Source organism: Oxyura jamaicensis, chromosome Z, assembly GCF_011077185.1.
Source record: "Oxyura jamaicensis isolate SHBP4307 breed ruddy duck chromosome Z, BPBGC_Ojam_1.0, whole genome shotgun sequence".
Lineage (NCBI taxonomy): Eukaryota > Metazoa > Chordata > Aves > Anseriformes > Anatidae > Oxyura > Oxyura jamaicensis.
The window spans coordinates 52007022-52024901 of record NC_048926.1 but is presented as its reverse complement, the minus strand read 5'-3'; the positions used below and the strand labels follow the sequence as shown (position 1 = coordinate 52024901).

Sequence of the window (17880 nt, the reverse complement as noted above, 5' to 3'; positions counted from 1 at the left end):
TTTCACCGAGTCCCTCCCGGCTCAGCTCCAAACGTGGCCTGTGCCTGCAGGCGTGCCCGGCAGCGCCCGGCAGGGCTGCGGGCAGAGCCGCGGAGCCCGGCCAGCAGGGAGGGGACAGCGGGGGCAGCCCGGAGGCAGCAGCGGCCGCTCGTGGGCCGGACTGCTGAAGGCGAGCCCCGGGAGGCAGCAGCCGGCTGCAGCCCGGCGCGGGGGCGGGCAGCTCGCCGGGCACCGCCGCTCCTCCCCTCTCGCACGGCGCCGGCCGAGGCCCAGGCTTCCCCGCGGGCGCCATGGAGCTGGGGCAGGTGCCGCTGGCTTTCTCCCGCCTGCCCATGTTCCCCTTCTTCGACATGGCGCACTACGTGGCCTCCGTCATGGCGCTGAAGGAGCAGCGGGGTGAGCGGGGGAGGCTGCCGGGGCCAGGCGGGGCCAGGCGAGGCGGAGCCGGAGCCGCCGCGCGAAATGGCGGGGGTCTGCTCGCGGGGAGCGGGCTGGGGTGGGATGGGCTGGGGGGGGGGGGCCTGAGACACCATCCGGGCTGCTCCCCCCCCTTTTTTTTTTCTTCTTTCCCTCCTTATTTTCTTCTTTCAGCGTGGACGTAAGGTCTCCTGCGGTCTTGGTGAAGCCGCCCGTCGGTAAATGCTGGCTGCGTCCAGCCCAGCTCCTCCTGCCTCCTCACTAGGGGCACAAGGGAAGCTCGCCGGGGCGGCTGCTGAAGACCTTATCACGGTTAGAAGGCTTAAAACGTCCAAAATAAAATTACTGAAACCTCTGGAATCAGGTTTCTGTGTGGAGGGAAGGAGTGCAGGTGGCAGGCTGGGAACTCGCTGCCAGGCACCATTATAGGGGTGCAAAAAGCTGCCCTGCGCACCTTCTAATATCCCTCTCTTGTCCTGGTTAAGCAGAAGGGTGCTCAGGAAATTCTGTCTGGTAGGAAACCTACCACGGGATTGTAATGGGCTGGGTGTGTTCTAGTTCATGACTTCACGTTGTACTCATAGCTTGTACAGTTGAGCTGGGAAAGCCTTTCACTGCCAATGTTTTGGGAGCTGCATGAGTGCACACGGTGACACTTCTCTACTTCAATCTTGACTTTCTCTGCTCCAGAAAATCTTTTCCAGTGTCATTGTTAGCCCCAAACCTAGTTCTAGTTGTCATATGCACGGAGACGAGCTTCATTTTGGTGTTTAGAGTAGCTACTTGTGGAGTGACTTTGGACAATTGTGGTAACCTTACATCCCAGCTGGTGACTGTGTAGGAAACTAAGTTGGCTTTTGGGATTATAGAGCAGATTTGGGAGTTTCTGCTTGCTTCAGATTTTTAAGGCTCAGCACGGTTTGGTGAGAGCTAATTCTTTGGTCACTTCCTAAATGTGCCACGGTGAATTTTTACTTCCTGCTGAGTAAGTGCACTTGGCAAATTGTAAAGGCTGATATAAAATGTTTATGTATGCTGGCATCTTCAACAGATCTTGTTACTACTACTAAAATTGCTTCTGGGTGCTGACATGAGACATTGTGTAATACAACTCTTCCATATGAGATGATACTTTCTGTCCAAAGATATTTGACATTATAATGCACCACCTTTAAACTCTAAATACTGAAGTGGACACAGATTTGAGGACTGGGATGGGAGGAATTACTCTACTTTGCTGATGCGGAGTGTAGCACAGCTTTAGTGAGACGGCACTTTGGGACAGTGGAAGTGCTATCAGAAGGCTGTTGCTTTCTTTATTTAGTTCTTTTTTTCCTTCTCAACAGCTGGGAAGTTCAGAACTTTTGAGTATCTTCTAGTACTCTCTGTTAATAACTGTAATTCAGGTGACTGCATGCTGTTCTGTTTCTTGCTCACAAGTGGTTTGAACTGAACATTGAATCATATTTGAAATAGCAGCCATTATGAAATAGGATGGCTAATATTATCATTGATCTTTTATCTTTTAGGTATTACCATGAATTCTTGGAAACTTGAAGGGTAGCTCTCTTTCACAAATGGATACGTGGGTAACTGTGATCATGTAGGAAGCGTGTGGTCAAGTCGAGCCACATTTGTTTTATCCCAGAGTACTGTCTCATTAAAATGCCAACCCTTAAACTCAGATTCACTGCGGGCATTTGTATCATGGATGAGCATGCACTGACTCATATTTTTCCCAGGCCTTCCAACTAAATTTTCTTGCTCTCTTGTGAGTGCTGATGAGTTACAGTGGTGACAACCAACATGTCGCTTTGCACATGTTAAACTAAGAGTTCTTCGTTAGTGCATTTGGACTTGCTTAACTTAAGAATTACTCATTTGTAGCTCCAGCTGGAGTTTTCTTTTGGGTCAGTTTTCTTTTTGGGAACAGAGAGGCAGCAAAAGGTGTTGAGGATCAGCATTGTTTGGAAGGAATGTGCTGGTTTTGGCCTTGGAAGTTTTCTGTGATGTGATCCAAGTTATGTGAAGGGATCTACTGCTTTTTGGCGTAGTTTTGCTAAGTTTAATCTGACTGTTAATGCTTTAGCTTAAATCATGGTATGTACAGTTGAATAGGGGTGCTGGGAAAAACTTGTACAGGTCCTTCAGGTTTGCACTTTAGATGTGTATGTGGTATGTATTATCGTTTTCATGTTCAGAACATGTTGGAAGCTTAAATTAGATCTGACCCTACTTACAGAAAGAGCTAGCCAGCTCTTTCTGAAGAAAAAAAAAAAAAAAAAGGCAGCAAGGCTTTTACTACGATTATCTAGAAATAGTATTTAAAACTGCATTCAACAGTACTCCTTGTATTTTGAAACTGTATCTGTGCTTTCTAATATATGCCGCAGGACTAGTGGCCTTTTGGCAGATGATATCCTGTGTGGTTGCATGATGCCTCATTAGTTTTTCGTGACGCATCAGAGGGCAAATATAAGTGACCTCTTGTTTAAAAATGTGACCTATTGGAATTGAATTTGTTTTCTGAAAGGCTACATCTCATTTATAATTTAGGTAACAGTGCTAAAAAGATGTGCTTTAAATTAGAATCAGCATTTTTTGACCCGTTGCTTTCTATGTTGGCTATATTCCTTGTTAGAAGGCAGCTACGGAATTGCAAAATAGTGGTGTAAGAGCCAAGAAAATTCTCATGTTGACCAACAAAAAAATCCTGAGGTCTCTTAGGGTTATCAGTCTCTTGATGTCCTTTAATAGCTTACTAAAGAAATTTACAAGCTTTTATGTAGAGGGCAATCTGGTAATAATAATAGTCATTACTGTTTGTGGCCTAAAAACTGGAAACCATTGTTAGTCATGGGGCAGAGCAAGAGTGGAGAAGCAGTGGTTGCTGAAAGGGAGAGGAATAAAACTGAAAAGAGAACAGTGAGCTAACTGATACTAAAACAGCTCTAATAGTTAATTGAATTGATTTAAAAAAAGAAATCTGACAAAGTCAATAATCTGACCAAATGCCTGGTGAAGTGAATGAAGCTTTCTTTCTGTTAGCTAGCTCTTGGCCATGCTGCATTTGTGGGGAGGAAGAAGGGTAGTGCAGTCTTCTCACAGAGGCCACCAGTAAGATGTTAAGATGATTACTTCTCTGCTAATGCAAGGTGAGAAGCTTCATGCTAAAGAAAGAAGTTGGAGCAGACCCACCTGCTGATGGATGTCAGAAGTGTAAGATTTGTTTAAGTGTGGTCTGGAGGCTGACAATTCTTGCATGTGGAATCTCCTGTCATAATATGGTTACCAGTCTTGCTCCAAAATCAGATTACTATACAGACTACATTCTGTATTACATCAGGCTAAGAGTTAAAGACTGTGTATGATGCAACTGCTGATGTATTAGCAGTACTCACCCCTTGTAGCACATGATCCCTTGTGATTTGTGATCTACAGTGGCTGCGGCCATTACCTGTTTTTTCTTGTTACCCCGTAAAAGTTTGGGATGTTTCTCCCTAAATGGTCACTTTGTGCTATAATACTGCAGCAACACTAAAACTGGAACAATCTTGTCAATACTCCTATATAAAGTGAATTATAGTGGGAGTATTGTATTCTCTTTGAAGCATTTGAGCATTTGATCTTTGTTAAGAACCATATTTTCCCACAAAAGTTCTTGAAAATCCAAAAGCATATCTTCTGAATTGTTAATCAAATACCACGTTTATTTTTGGTGCAGACCATAGGTTTCATCCTTGTTTTGGCAACCTTCAGCCTTTAGACCATGAAAAAAGGAACTATTTCACTCAAACGGAGCTCTGCATCTTTGTAAAGGGGAAGCTTTGGCAGTGATGGACGCCTGAAGTGGAAGGAAATAGTCAAAACAACTATTTCAAGATATTTCTGTCTTTGATAAAGTAATGTTTCCCCTTAAAACACGTTAAGGTTTCCCTTTCCTCTCCTCCAGCATCATCTTCTGATACTGAGAATTCTTCTGGCGTAGTTGAATTGCAATTTTAAAAGGATAATTAATTGTAAAGATTCTAAAGAAAACAAATGAAACAGTGAAGCTTTTAGTAGAATCATAAAATCATTTAGGTTGGAAAAGGCCTCTAAGATCATCAAGTCCAACAGTTAATCGAGCACTGCCAAGTCTACCACCAAACCACGTCCCTAAGCACCACATCTACATGCCTTTTGAATTCCTCCAGGGATGGTGACTTAACCACTTCCCTGGGCAGCCTGGTCAAATGCTTCACAACCCTTTCAGTGAAGGAATTTTTCCTAATACCCAACTTAAACCTCCCCTGTCAACTCCATTTCCTCTTGTCCTACTGCTTGTCGGTTGGGAGAAGAGACCAACCCCTGCCTCGCTACAGCCACCTCTGAGGTAGTCGTAGAGAGCAATAAGGTCTCCCCTGAGCCTCCTTTTCTTCAGGAAAAACAACCCCAGTTCCCCCAGCTGCTCCTCACAGGACTTGTGTTCCAGGCCCTTCACCAGCTTCGTATCCCTTTTCTGGACAAGCTCCAGGGCCTCGATGTCCTTTTTGTATGGAGGGGCCCAAAGCTGAACACAGCACTCGAGGTGCGACCTCACCAGAGCTGAGTACAGAGGGACTGTCCCTTCAGTAGTCCTGCCAGCCACATTACTTCCAATATAAGCTGGGATGCTTGTTGGTGCGTTTTATAATGAGAATCATAGAATGGGTAGGGTTGGAAGGGACCTCTGAAGGTCATCTAGTCCACCCCCCTGCCAAGGAGGATCACCTAGAGCACATTGTGCAGGATGGCATCCTGGCGGGTTTTGAATATCTCCAGAGAAGGAGACTCCACAACATCTCTGGGCAACCTGTGCCAGTGCTCTGTCACCCTCACAGTAAAGAAGTGCCCTTTCATATTCAGCAAGAACCTTCATTTTGTGCCCTTTGCCTCTTGTCCTGTCACAGGGCAGAACTGAAAAGAGACCAGCTCTATCCTTTGAACACCCTCCCCTCAGATATTTATCCACATTGAGACAGACTGAGGTCTCCCCTCAGTCTTCTCTTTTCCAGGCTAAACAGGCCCAGCTCTCTCAGCCTGTCCTCATACGACAAGTGCTCCAGTCCTCTAATGATCTTCACAGCCCATATTATAAGACTTTGAGTAACCTTTTTTATTTGTTCAGAACTGCGGGTGAAACAACATTCGCCTAATTGTGTTGGGTAGTTGCCCAGTGAACACTGTTAGGAGGGTGTTAAGAAAAATAACAAACAGTGACCTTGAATTCATAAAGATTCAAAAGCAGAATTGGAAGCTGAAGAGTAACCTTCAAAAAGTACCTGTTGTAATACCAGTCCTTTTTAGGAATACCAGGCCAATTGTGTGTACTTAGTGCAAATTAAAAAGCAACTTTGTACCTGCAACAAATTTTTAGCAATGAACCCTCTCAGCCCTACTCTGAAAGTTTTTGCTTCCTGGTGGCCAGGTAGGTACACTGAACCAACCCACAAAAGATACTGAGAGAACACAGAGTCAGTCTTTCTCCTTTATTTAGGTAATACATACTGAAGTCAGTGTCATCTGAAACTTGCATTTTAGGAGGACTTTTCTTTTGAAGGCCTACAGATTTCTGCAGGACTTTCCATGATCTAAAGAAGCAATGTAGAATTGCATGACTTGAAAAATACTGACTTAAGACTTGAGGTGATTCTCAAATGTTTGTTTCTGTTTATGCCTCTTTGCTGTTTGTTTTAGGAGCTGTGGATGTGTCAGTCCGAAGTCCAGTTGCCTGCTGGTTTAGTGCTATGCTGTGTTGCTTTGGTGGTTCTGTGTTGTCTTCCTTGATGCTCGGAGAACCTCCAGTAGCATTTTTGGCAAAGGGCACGAATATTCTTCTGGCATCTTCAGTCTGGTAAGCAGCCACGATTGAGTTAGACAAGTATTATTGGTTAGAGGAAGCTCTACTTTAACTGTAAATAGTAAGACTATAACAGCAAGCTTCTGTGTAAATCAGAAGCTCAACTTAAAAATGTCACGGATTTAGAAGCTGTCACTCCATCAGAGAAGTCACTGCAGCAAAAAAAATATTATGAACCCTTTCTGTAGGAGTGAAATGTGCTCTTTCCATAAGAGCAACTTTTATGAGCTGTTGATAATGAAATACTCAGTCACTAGACTTCTCTTAGATTTTTATAGTATTCCTGGTCAAGCAGATGAAAATGTGTTCTGGAATAAAATGGACTTGAGTTTATTGCTTTCCTGAATATAAAGAAGTCATAAGTGCCATCTAGTTTTGCCAGTGACAGCTCTTGAACCTGGCTGAAGTAAAATTCCTACACTTTTTTGTGATTGGGAAACTAAGACATGGATCTTCTTATCCTTCAGTCTCTGCTCTCTGACTTTTTTTTTTTAATATATATATTTTGCCCTTTCCCAGACTGCTTTCCCAAATGGATGGGGTGGTAGTGAAAGCCAGTAGAGAGCTTAGTGGGAAGTCAGGTATGTGTATGTGGCAGCAATTTGGCCTGTTTTGGAGTTCATAAATAATACTGGAGTTATTTCCATAGGAAGGTAGCCTTGCAGTGGAGTTCATTTATTCCAGAGAGTGGTTGTAGAGAAAAACCCTCTACTTCAACAAAATTTGGGATCAGCAGTGAATTTTTGAATTTAAAAATCTCAATTCCTATCTTAGAAGAGTATTAGCTGCTTGAAATCCTTCCGTATCTATTCCTTGTTGCCACTTAAGATTTATAATTTATTAAATTAAATTGTAAATTCATTAAAATGAAAGTAAATCTTTATATGTGTGTATCTGTTTTAGTGTTCTGGTCTTCATATTGCAATGGAAGATGGCAGACAAATTTAATTGAAGCAAATCAGTGAAATGAGTAATACACAGTTAAACCTGCAGAACAACAAAGTTTATAGAATCTGCTTCTGGTTCATAGCAGCCTGGTGTGGGCAACATGACTGCTTGTTTTAACAAATTATACTTGAGTTAGGAGTACAGGTGAACAGAACATGCTTTCGTTTGAACTTAATGTGGGCAAATGTGACTTGCTATGCTCAAATAAAAGGAGGTTTTAAGGAGGCCCTGTGAATGTTATGAAACCTTTCAAGCTTTTAGTTTTACAGAGTTCTCTCTTCATTGGTATAATGGCTTTAATTCTCGGTCTGAAATCACATGAAACAATTTCCCAAGTTACACATGAAACTGGAAAATAAAAGGGGTTGTACTGTTCTGGAGAAATGCTCCTAAATAGTCTGTAGGACAGCGACATCTACCGTAAGCAAGTGTTGCTAGCAGAAATTATAGACAAAAATGGTATGGCAGTATAGCCCTGCTATTCCAGACAAATCCAGTTATGTGTGCTTCAATGTCCTAAATCCACATTTTACAATTGTAAGTTGATTCTGGTTAGTGTTCTCTGAGTACATAGCTTAAATGGCTATTAGCAGTAGCCATTAAAATGCATGCTCCGTATACATCTTTGAATTAATGCCATCTGAAGCTTCATTGCTACAAAGGTAATTGGATTTACAATAGGAAAAAGGGAAGGAATGTAAGCAATTCAAAAGTAATACTAAAAGTGACTGTCGAAGCAGTACTTAGCTATTAATGTAAATTCCAATAACTTCCTTGTATGTGAGAAGTAGGCTATTGCATACTCCAGTGTGGGAGGTCTTGGAGAGAAAAAAGCTTTATAAGTTTGCCGTGGCAGGATACTATATACATTGCAGCAAAAGCAAATATACAATGAGGATAGGACTTCAGCTAAATTTTGCCTTCCTGTGGAGGAAGCATCCTGGCATTCTGCTGTTAAGGATAAGCATTTTTTTTTTCTTTTTTTCTTTTTTTCCTGAGGAAAACAACAAAAATACAAACCAAACCAAACAAAAATGCACCAACCAAGCAAACAACAAAACATCCAGGTGCCCTCATGCTTTTTAATCTCTAACCAAGAAGCATGAGTCTTCCTGGTTATGGTGTCTGCCACTAGTTTTAATAAACTAGATAAAGAGGTGCATCTATGCCTTGCTGCCTGAGGAAACCAGAAAAAGATACAGCCTTAGAAGTTTTTGGTAGATGGGATTGAATTTAGAAGCCTAAACCAAGAGGCGAGTATTTTTTTAAAAAGACATTACCATCTTTTAGAGGCTTTTTCTGCCTTCACCACTTACTTATTGCTGTCTTATTCCTGTGCTGAGATAATACAGATTTTTTTTGGGGGGATGTTTTTTGTCTGTTTAAGAACTGAAATTAGTGACTGAGAAGATAAGTGAATAGATTATGCAGTGTTTTATGTTAAGATTTACTGTCAGCTTAGGACCTCATTGGTAGCCATTTTAACTTTACTTTGTTTTGAGAACAAGTTGGAAAAAGATATTGAGTACATCTTTGGGTTGCTTTTAACACTTTGAAAAAATAAATGTGCCAGTAATTGGCAAGCTGGAAAAGCTAGAATCTGTGGTTACTAAGATGTGAAATGGATTTGAAAAGAGCTGTGCATTTCATCTGATGTGATACTAACAAGTAGAGGCATTCTTGCTGAACTTACATAATTCCATGTACCTTTCAGTAGGAGAGGATAGTGTCTGCAAGTAATTCAACCACCCAGTTTTAATCCTGTAAAAAAAAATCAGACAATAATTTAAGAATTTGAATTATGTAAATATGATATATAAACTGTAGAACAATAAAAGGAGTTCCAAGAGTTGAACTTGATGATCCTTGTGGGTTCTTTCCAACCTGGGATGGTGTGTGAAAATTTAAAGCTTTCTGATGTACTTTAATAAATTCTTAGCTGGGACAATGAGGCAGCAAGTACACTGTTAAATATCACTTCAAGATTTTGGTGCAACAGCTCAAACATACTCAAAAGCATTTCAGTTTTTTTCTATATGTGCAGTATAAGGCATTGAGCTATCAGTAATATATTAAATATTGCTAGTCATATTCCAGAAATATTTTTAAATGTATTAGAAAGCGAATTCCTTAGCAAAAACTTTTGAAAGCTCCTAACACTTTTTCTCATTGTGATTTTCAGGTATCTTGTGTTTTACTGCCCACAAGACGTATTCTGCCGGTGCTTTGCATTTCTCCCGCTTCGGCTTCTAGTTGCAGGAATGAAAGAAGTGACTAGGACTTGGAAAATAGTGGCTGGCGTTGCACATGCAGACAGTCACTTTGAAGATGCCTGGCTTGTCATGGTAGCTGTGGGCTGGGCCAGAGGTAACATATATAACGTCGTCTTCTGATGAATTATGATGTTTTGGAGTGGTATTTAAATGGCTAGCCTTTCAGCATAACTGTAGCACCATTCCTTGCTGTGGTGGGTATGATGGTCCTAAGGTCCTAATACAGTCTGTTATCCCCTCAAGGGAGAAGTCAGTGCAGCAGCTATTCTGCCTGGATTAAGGGTGACTTTGAATGACTCCAAGGGAAGTTCATCTTGTCCCTTTGGAAGGTCTTGTGAGGACTTTCAGAATGGGTGACTGATGACAATAAAGAAAGAAATCTCCCATGTAGCTTCAGTGCTGTCACTAAACTTTTCATCATATCTCTTCAGAACTGTTTTCCTTGCATGTGACTGAAGAAGAGAGCTTGTTTTTCTTAGCTTTTTGGATTGCTAACAGTAGTTGATTTTAAACACAGGAATGTGTTTAAACTGCCTGCTGTTTGGAATTTGTCTCTGCAAGCTACCTTCCTAGCAGCTGTGTTTCAAGTCTTGAAATTAGAACCACTTCGGGATGTAGTGAAGCAGCTCCTGATTCTATCCTCTTGATGCTGTTGTGCTTTGGGAAACAATGTGTTAATGTGAAGATACATTGCATTAGTTTTACAGGTTATGATGCAGATCAATCGTGTTGGCCAGAGTTTCTAACACTTGCTTATGTCTTGCCTTTTTTTAACATAAAAACATATTCACCCTTTTTGTGGAGAATCCTCCCACTTTATAGTGACACTCTCTGTACTTAGATACTTACAAAAAGAATGGAATTATACATGCCTGGAGATGTTCTCTGTCAATTCAAGCATTTGTTTGCAGTGATCAGTGTGTCATTTCAGATATTATCACATAAAGGTGAACCTGATGTTCTTTCTAAGTAGCTAAACATCTGAGGTTTCTTATTGGTCACTCAAGTCACATATGAAAGATTCAATTAATCTCTTTAAGTCTGAGCTTTGGGTGCCACATTTGGCAGCTGGTGTAATGAGTTTTGCTGGGAGCAGCAGTGGTAGCATGCCAGCACAGGCTTACTGTTAATCTCTGGATTTTCAGGAGCTGGTGGTGGCCTAATCTCCAACTTTGAGCAGTTGGTGAGAGGAGTGTGGAAACCTGAAACCAATGAACTACTGAAGATGTCCTAGTAAGTTTTTTGTAATGAAGTTCAATCTGTTAACAGCTGTTTTACTATATCCTTGTGTTGACACTCACATATAATGGTTCAGAGTTAAAGATTGAAAATATTAATAAAAAATTCAACTGTTTATAATAGATGCTTGATATTTGTTTTATGAAAGATTGGTTGTTGATCTTCGATAATTTTAGCAAATGTTTTGGTCATTTTAGGTATGCAGCACAGGAATACCAAGTTGGAAGAAGTCAATAGAAATTATGGCTAGAAAATTGTTGGAATTTATTGGCAAACATTATTGTTGGTTTGTCTTGTAGGGACATGGTTTTCTATCCAAAATGAAAAGACAGTGGTACTACAAATATATGAGTAAGGACTGTGTTTTTAGTGCGTGTTCTGAACATCATCAATATGGCTTCCTTTGAGTATTGTCACTCTTGCTTCCTCTGCAAGCCCTGTTTTCCTCCAAAGATATTGATTATTTGAGAAGGTACAAACTGGTTGTTCAATATAGCAAAAAAGTAGCAACACATCTTTTCTATACTGCAGAACAAGAAAAGTGCCTTCTTTTGCAGAAGCAAAGAATGGAAAATTACATGGCTTCTAGATTAGACAGTAAAATGAATATTGAGGCAGGCTAGAAAGCCACAAGCTATTGTTGTAAGTTAAGATAAGCTCATTTTAGTAATTTCCTAAAATGGCTTTGATCTTTCCCATGTAACTCTCAAGTGTTTAGAAACAATAATTAAAAAAAAATCTTCCTGCAGCTACTCTTCGGAACAGAGAATAACAGAAGAGAAAGTTGTAAGGGAATTACTCTTCCTCAGTCAGTGCCTAGGTGTCTGCAGTCTTTTTACCAGACTTCCAGAAGAACGTAGTCATTGTTAGTAATATCACTGTATTTACAGGTGCAGCATTAGAACATTGATTACTGATTGGCAGATACCCTGCTTTTCTGTGGTGGATGTGACTCAAAATAGCTCAAAAAGTACTTTTCTTTTTAAATTCTGTTTAATATGTAAAACTTAAATAGAAGTAAGTTATGAAATTTAAAGGATAAAGCATTCTGCGATCAGATAAGATAGTTTTACACAGAATTAGTGTTTTTTTTGTTGTTGTTGTTTTGTTTTGTTTTGTTAAGCAGGAAATGAACGCAGAAATCTATGAGTTACTGAAAAGACTGAAGAACCTGTCTGTGAATAGGTGCTTTGTGGTAACAGGAATGTTGTCCTTCTATTATAGATACAGCTTAAGAAATGTGCAGGATTGTTCTGCCAGTATGGTAGTGCTCTCTCTACATATTCTCTTGTTTTCTGACTGTGTAAATGTCAAGTAATGTACTGCTGTGATGAAGGTAGATTAAAGCTGTAAATTTTTACATGTTGCAAGTCAACGCAGCTGTTTTGGCAAAACTTGGTAGCATAACAAGATTGGTATGTCATACCAACACTTGGCCTGGCTCAAGTCAAGCATCAGCAGACCACAGCCCTAAAACTGGTGGAGTATCATAGTGGAATGAGACTTGGACAGAGTTGTTCTTTGACACCTGCAGCAGCTGCTTGGAATAACTAACACCTAGTGTATAGGAGAATGTATTTTTAAGCACTGCTAGAGCAGTGCAAGCTTTGTAATTTGACTCTTCAGAAAGACACGTTGGGAGAAAAGGAAGAGCAATCTGACACAAAGAGTCTGAATAGAGACATTGAAATGCATTTTGATTTGAAGAGGATTCATCAAATATGAGTTTGCTGGGTGTATAAATCAGTGCTGAACTTACTGCTTGTCCACAATGCTGTAAGCATAATAATAATATTAAACTAAGACCTTCACTTTATATAATACATAGGTTCTATACCATCACTGCAAGTATACATGTGTTCTATTCAGAAGTAATTGCTTTGCATGCTAAGAACATTTAGTGTTTGCTAGGTCATGACATATTTAACTGTGGAGCAGGGAAGAGAAATGTCCTGGTTTTAGTTAGGATAGAGTTAATTTTCCTCCCAGTAGCTGGTAGGGTGCTATGTTTTGGATTAGGATGAGACGAGTGTTGATAACATGCTGATGTTTTACTTGTTGCAGAGCAGTGCTTACACTAAGCCAGGGACTTTTCAGCTTCTTGCTCTGTCCTGCCAGCGGGCAGGCTGGGGGTGCAGCAAGAGCTGGGAGGGGACAGACCCAGGACAGCTGCGTGGTGTTTAGCTGCCGGCTGGATTAAACCACAACAAGAAATTAACATTGTTTGTTTGATTTCCAGCCCAGTGAAGGTAACTTTGATAGGAGCAGTTCTCTTCACTCTTCAGCACAGCCAATACTTGCCAATAGCAAGACACAACCTCATGTTTTTGTACACCATCTTTCTTGTAGTTTCCAAGGTAAGAATTTGAAAGTGTTGCAAATAACTGAATAACAAAAAATATCTTTTTTTAAGGTATTTCAGAGCAAAACATGACCTCAAACATAATACCACAATTTATAATGTTCCCTTTTGGAAGGGGGGGACACCCCTAAACCTGTGTTTAGTCTTTTACATGTAGATAGAACAGAAGACCTATTCTGATAGTTCAGTATATGGAGGGGGAAGGAATTGGGAATATTGGCACCCAATAGTTGATATGGTAGGTTTTTATGTCCACAATCTCAGACAGCTCATATTATTTGGAGAGAAACTGTCCTGTTCTCTGCTTTTTGCTAGCTGCTTAATGCCTGCCTTGTACCTGTGCAGTCATATGTGGATTTGCAAAACAAGCCAAATAGGTTCTTGTCTATGTATAAGTTATGTATGTTTACATTGCTGTAAAATTAATTAAGTTAATATATTCAAGGTAAATAATGGTATTTTCTTATACAGTATCACTTAATTCCTGGCTTTGGCCCTTTTAGCCATGTTCGTTTCCAGGATGATGCTGGTCATGAGATTTATTAGCTAATATGAACAGTATAGTCTCTGAGTTAGAAGAAGGCTAGAAATTTTTAAAACTTCAGAGCTGCTGTTGAACAGACTAGAAAATACCTTAAAGTGGTAGTTGCCAGTCTCATTTCTGGGAAGTTGCTGATGAGTTTAATTCTAGAGAATTTTCTTTAGGGAGCCAAGACTTTAAGCTGATGCTTCACCTAACCAAAGAAAAGCATTGTTAAAAGTGTTTTACTTTTAAAAAGTGTTCTACTTTTTTTTTTTTTTTTTTTCTAAGAGTGTAGGTCAGAAAGAGAAGCATTCACTGATGATTTCAACCTAAAATGAGCACATTTCCCTTCTTTGCGTGGACTCTTTTTGCTCTCATAGCAAGTTAGGAATGCCGTACATTGGTTCAGTATAGAACTTGTGTTCAAACTGCTGTGAAGTCATTAAAACTTTTAATGCAACTTGACCATTCCTTCTTCCTCATAGGTAAAAATGATGTTGACAAGATCTGCGACTTCTCCATTTGCTCCCATTGAGGCTGCATTAGGCTATGTATTCTTCGGCTTGCAGAAAACTCCTCTCAAAGTGAAGAGCGAAGGTGCTACATCTTCCAATGGCTCTTCAGTCTGTGACCAGTCTTCCTCTGAACAGCCCCATGATGGTGTTAAGAAGAGACAGGCAAAGAAAACAGAATAAGTGGCTTAAAATCCCTGATAACCTGCAAAGATATTTGTATGTCAGATTAAGCTGATTGAGAATTTTTTTTAAAGAATATTTTATGAGGTGAGAGTAGGGCTGTGTAATATGGTGGTGTTACTTGCCTTCAGAATGTGTTTTGTTTGCTTTTGGAATGTGTTCAGATGTTTGAATGAACATGTTGGATTTGTAAGTGTAAAAGTACAATTTTTTATAGTGGTTGTAAGTTTACTGAATTTTATATTTATTAGTAGCTTTAAATGCTTACATGCTAAAAAGAGTTTCAAAATGTGATAATCGGCTTTACTATTTTTTCTGCTATATTACTTGTTTCATTATTTTTTTCTTGATTCTCGTGTTTCATTTGGATAACATGAACTTGAACTGCCAAGTGTTCACGGTCTCAAGTAAGAAAGGCTTTAGTTAGTCATCACCTGATTAAGGCTTAATCACATTGCACTGTAAAACCATGAAAATGTACCAAACAAATGCCTTTAACTAGAGAAATAATGGAATTACTGTTGTAATTCACTTTGCACTGGTCTAGACTTTATTCACTTACTTAAGTAAATATTTTTTGCATTTTCCTATTTGAAAAATAAGAGTGGTTTACTAGTATTTTTAAAAATCTTTGCAGTTAGCAGATAGAAACACCAATATTTTTGTTGTTGGCTTACTTTGACACTTTATTTGCAAGCTTTTGATATTTGGATATTTTTATGTTACATATGTGATTTTTATGTGGTTTGTAATATCTATCAGTTTGACAGGGATGAGACATCTTTGCCTGCACTTCTATCCAAGCATATTTTTTTTTTTCAAAGCCAAACTATCAAACATTTTCAAAAAGAATACTGGACAGTCTATTTACCTTGTTTATCATCAGTTCTGCTCTGTTGTAAATGCTGTTAATAAATACCAATGCTAGTTTCTAGCAGTTACCTCTGGTGCTATTGGGGAAGAACAGTTAATACCAGAAGCACTGAAACTACTTTATTAGTGCTTGCTGAAATTTGCTGCTTCTTTTTCATGTGATGTGAAGCAGTTGCAAGTCATACACAGTTCAGAACTGGGAACTTTTAACATTTCTGAGATGTTATATTTTATAAGACTCTAATCTTTTCAGAGGAGTCTTTCATTTGATGTGCCATTTTTTAGAATGCATTAAACTATTTTTACAGAATTAGATTCTTTGGAAAGTACTACTTTGAAGAGTATTCTTTAGCTAAAGGAGGTTGGTTAATCTTTGCACAGGGACACCAAGGAGAATGTGGAGGCAAGTGTGATTTGAAAAGGCAAAGTTCTAATTCCAGGTACATATCTCAATTCAGAAGAACTGTCACCAGTACTGTACTTTAAAAAAAAAGCATCCAAGAAATTTCTTGTGTCCCCGTTGAGCCACAATTTCTTGGTCGTGACCAAATCCATTGAGTTCAGTTTGGAATTCAACTGTATAGCAAATGTGTGCTACCTTGAAAACTAAGCTGAGTATTTACTTCATTACAGAAGAATAACAAAAATAAACCTCCAGCTCTTTGAACAAAGTAGTAACTGTGTTCCTGCCGTTTTATACGCAAACTCTGTGTCCAGTTTTATATAAGTGCTTGGAGTCACACTTGCAGGGTGTCTCAGGGTTTTGTAGCTTGGATAAGCCTGAAGCTGTCAACTTTCTACTTAATGATCAACTTGTTTATTCAGCAACACCAGCAAAAATTGTATGTTTACTGTTTTTAAAATTTTGGGGTGTTTTTTTAATCTAATTGGATTGTGGTATGGAATTATGTTGCACAACTGTGAAATACTGACTGATGAATGGCTACTCTTATCCCAAATAAATGTGAAAATACACATTGACTAGTTCTTTAACAAGTTTACAGTTTGAATGAAAATATATGGCTTTGTATTCACTCTGGACTTAAAAACTACAGTATTAAAAAAATAAAAGTTTTTTTTTTTTTCTTCTTGACTAAACATCTCAAAACAAATACAAAGCATATTAAAGTGTGTATTGTTAGGAGATAAAACATACACTGTGCTGAAAGCAATCCTGTTGTAAGCACCACGAAAACAAACCTCACAGGCTTCTTCAGGATGGCTGTTCAAAAGAACTCCACATTGAGTAGCTAGCTATATGCAAGTATTCTGTGAACTACTAAGTTTTATTATTTATTTACTTACTCAATACCCCCCCCCAAAAATTAAAAATGCCAGTTGCATATGTTTTAACATGAGTTCCACAGGAGGCTTTAATACAGCGTGTCCAGGATGCCTTAAATAAACACTTAACTGTTTTCTAGCTTTCATGGTGGTAGTTCTTTATCTCATCTGTGAGACTGGTAAGAAATCAGTGTAAATGTTCTGTTTTGGGTAAAGCATGTCAGATTTAGCAGAGCTGCATATGTGAACTAGTTGACTGTATCTAATTTTAGCATTAGCCTGGTAAAAATTGAAACGGCTCATGTAAATGCAAGCTTGAAAGAGTTCTGGGGTTGGAAAGGCCTACACCTGATTAATCCAAAGGCTGTTTTTGATCTTCATTTCTCTTAAATGTGCCCAGTTTCTGTAAGAAGAAACACCCAAAGATCTAGTTCATGAACAGAACCAAAGTTTCTTTAAATTATAAACATGTGCTTCTTTCCTCTTCTGTATTTTTTCCATTTCATTTTAGTGGAAAGAGGTGCAGACAGGAGGACCTCATACAGCCGGTGCCTTCATTCTCACCTTAATTCTTCAGTGTACTTTTAGGCAAAGTACAGTTGCTGAAGAATTACAATTCTTCTTACAAACTTCTATTTTCTGTAAAGAATCTGCACAACATAAGGGCCGTGCTACATCTCAACATCTTCCAACAACCTAGACAGTGAATGCAAGCTTTACGCAAGGAACAATCTTTATTTATAAGGTGAATCTTCATTTATAAGGACTAAGCAGTCTTATAAAGCACATCAATTGAGAAGCAGCATTTGACATTGAGATGACAATCAAAAATGTTATGTAAATAGTGCTTCAAGTTTGTTGTGATAAAACTGCCCCAGTAAGCAGTCAAAAGCCTTTTGTGAAATGTATGAAATTGCCCATCAAGGAACAGGTAACATTTGTTAATACTTTTGGAGAATATTGTAATATTCTCAGGCAAGAACAGCCTATTGCACTCTGGTCTGCAAATGGGTTTTATCTTCAAGCAACAAGTAGCGTATGATGATGAAAATACTATACCAAAGAAAAAAGTGCTTCAGCCAAGTCTAAAAGGCTAATATATGCTTATGCCCAACAACAACTGGAGAAGAACAAATTAGTTTAATAATGTTTCTTTGAGTTGGAGCATGCTGTCAAGGTGGTTAAGACAGCCTTGTCTGGAAACTGATAGTGCCAGTGGCCTGTAGTTCTTGTGAATGAACTGTAAAGGCTTGAAGCATGCATCTACCATGAATATTATGTCCTCTATATACTCTGGGTATTACTCAGTGGAATTTTAGTATGCCTTTAAGGCACCTAAAAAGAAAGTTGTACTAAGCAAGCTGAAGATGTGAATTTTTATGGTT

At 39.3% G+C, this 17880-nt stretch overlaps 1 protein-coding gene across 1 annotated transcript; it reads left to right on the top strand.

The window, feature by feature from the left end:
• The first annotated feature begins 224 nt into the window (after nt 1-224).
• Nucleotides 225-16182, top strand: TMEM38B (transmembrane protein 38B). Its single transcript, XM_035310205.1, has 6 exons — nt 225-396; nt 6136-6292; nt 9429-9613; nt 10665-10752; nt 12998-13115; nt 14129-16182. Exons 1-6 carry the CDS (start codon nt 291-293, stop codon nt 14336-14338), a joined length of 864 nt encoding a protein of 287 aa, XP_035166096.1. The 5' UTR covers nt 225-290; the 3' UTR covers nt 14339-16182.
• The last annotated feature ends 1698 nt before the right edge of the window (nt 16183-17880 follow it).

What these genes read in the sequence shown, in the direction of transcription:
- TMEM38B (XM_035310205.1), top strand. Translation starts at nt 291, where the DNA reads ATGGAGCTGGGGCAGGTGCCGCTGGCTTTCTCCCGCCTGCCCATGTTC. An exon ending in CTTCTGGCATCTTCAGTCTG is followed by an intron (nt 6,293 to 9,428) that starts GTAAGCAGCCAC and finishes TGTGATTTTCAG; the next exon opens with GTATCTTGTGTTTTACTGCC. An exon ending in AGCTGTGGGCTGGGCCAGAG is followed by an intron (nt 9,614 to 10,664) that starts GTAACATATATA and finishes CTGGATTTTCAG; the next exon opens with GAGCTGGTGGTGGCCTAATC.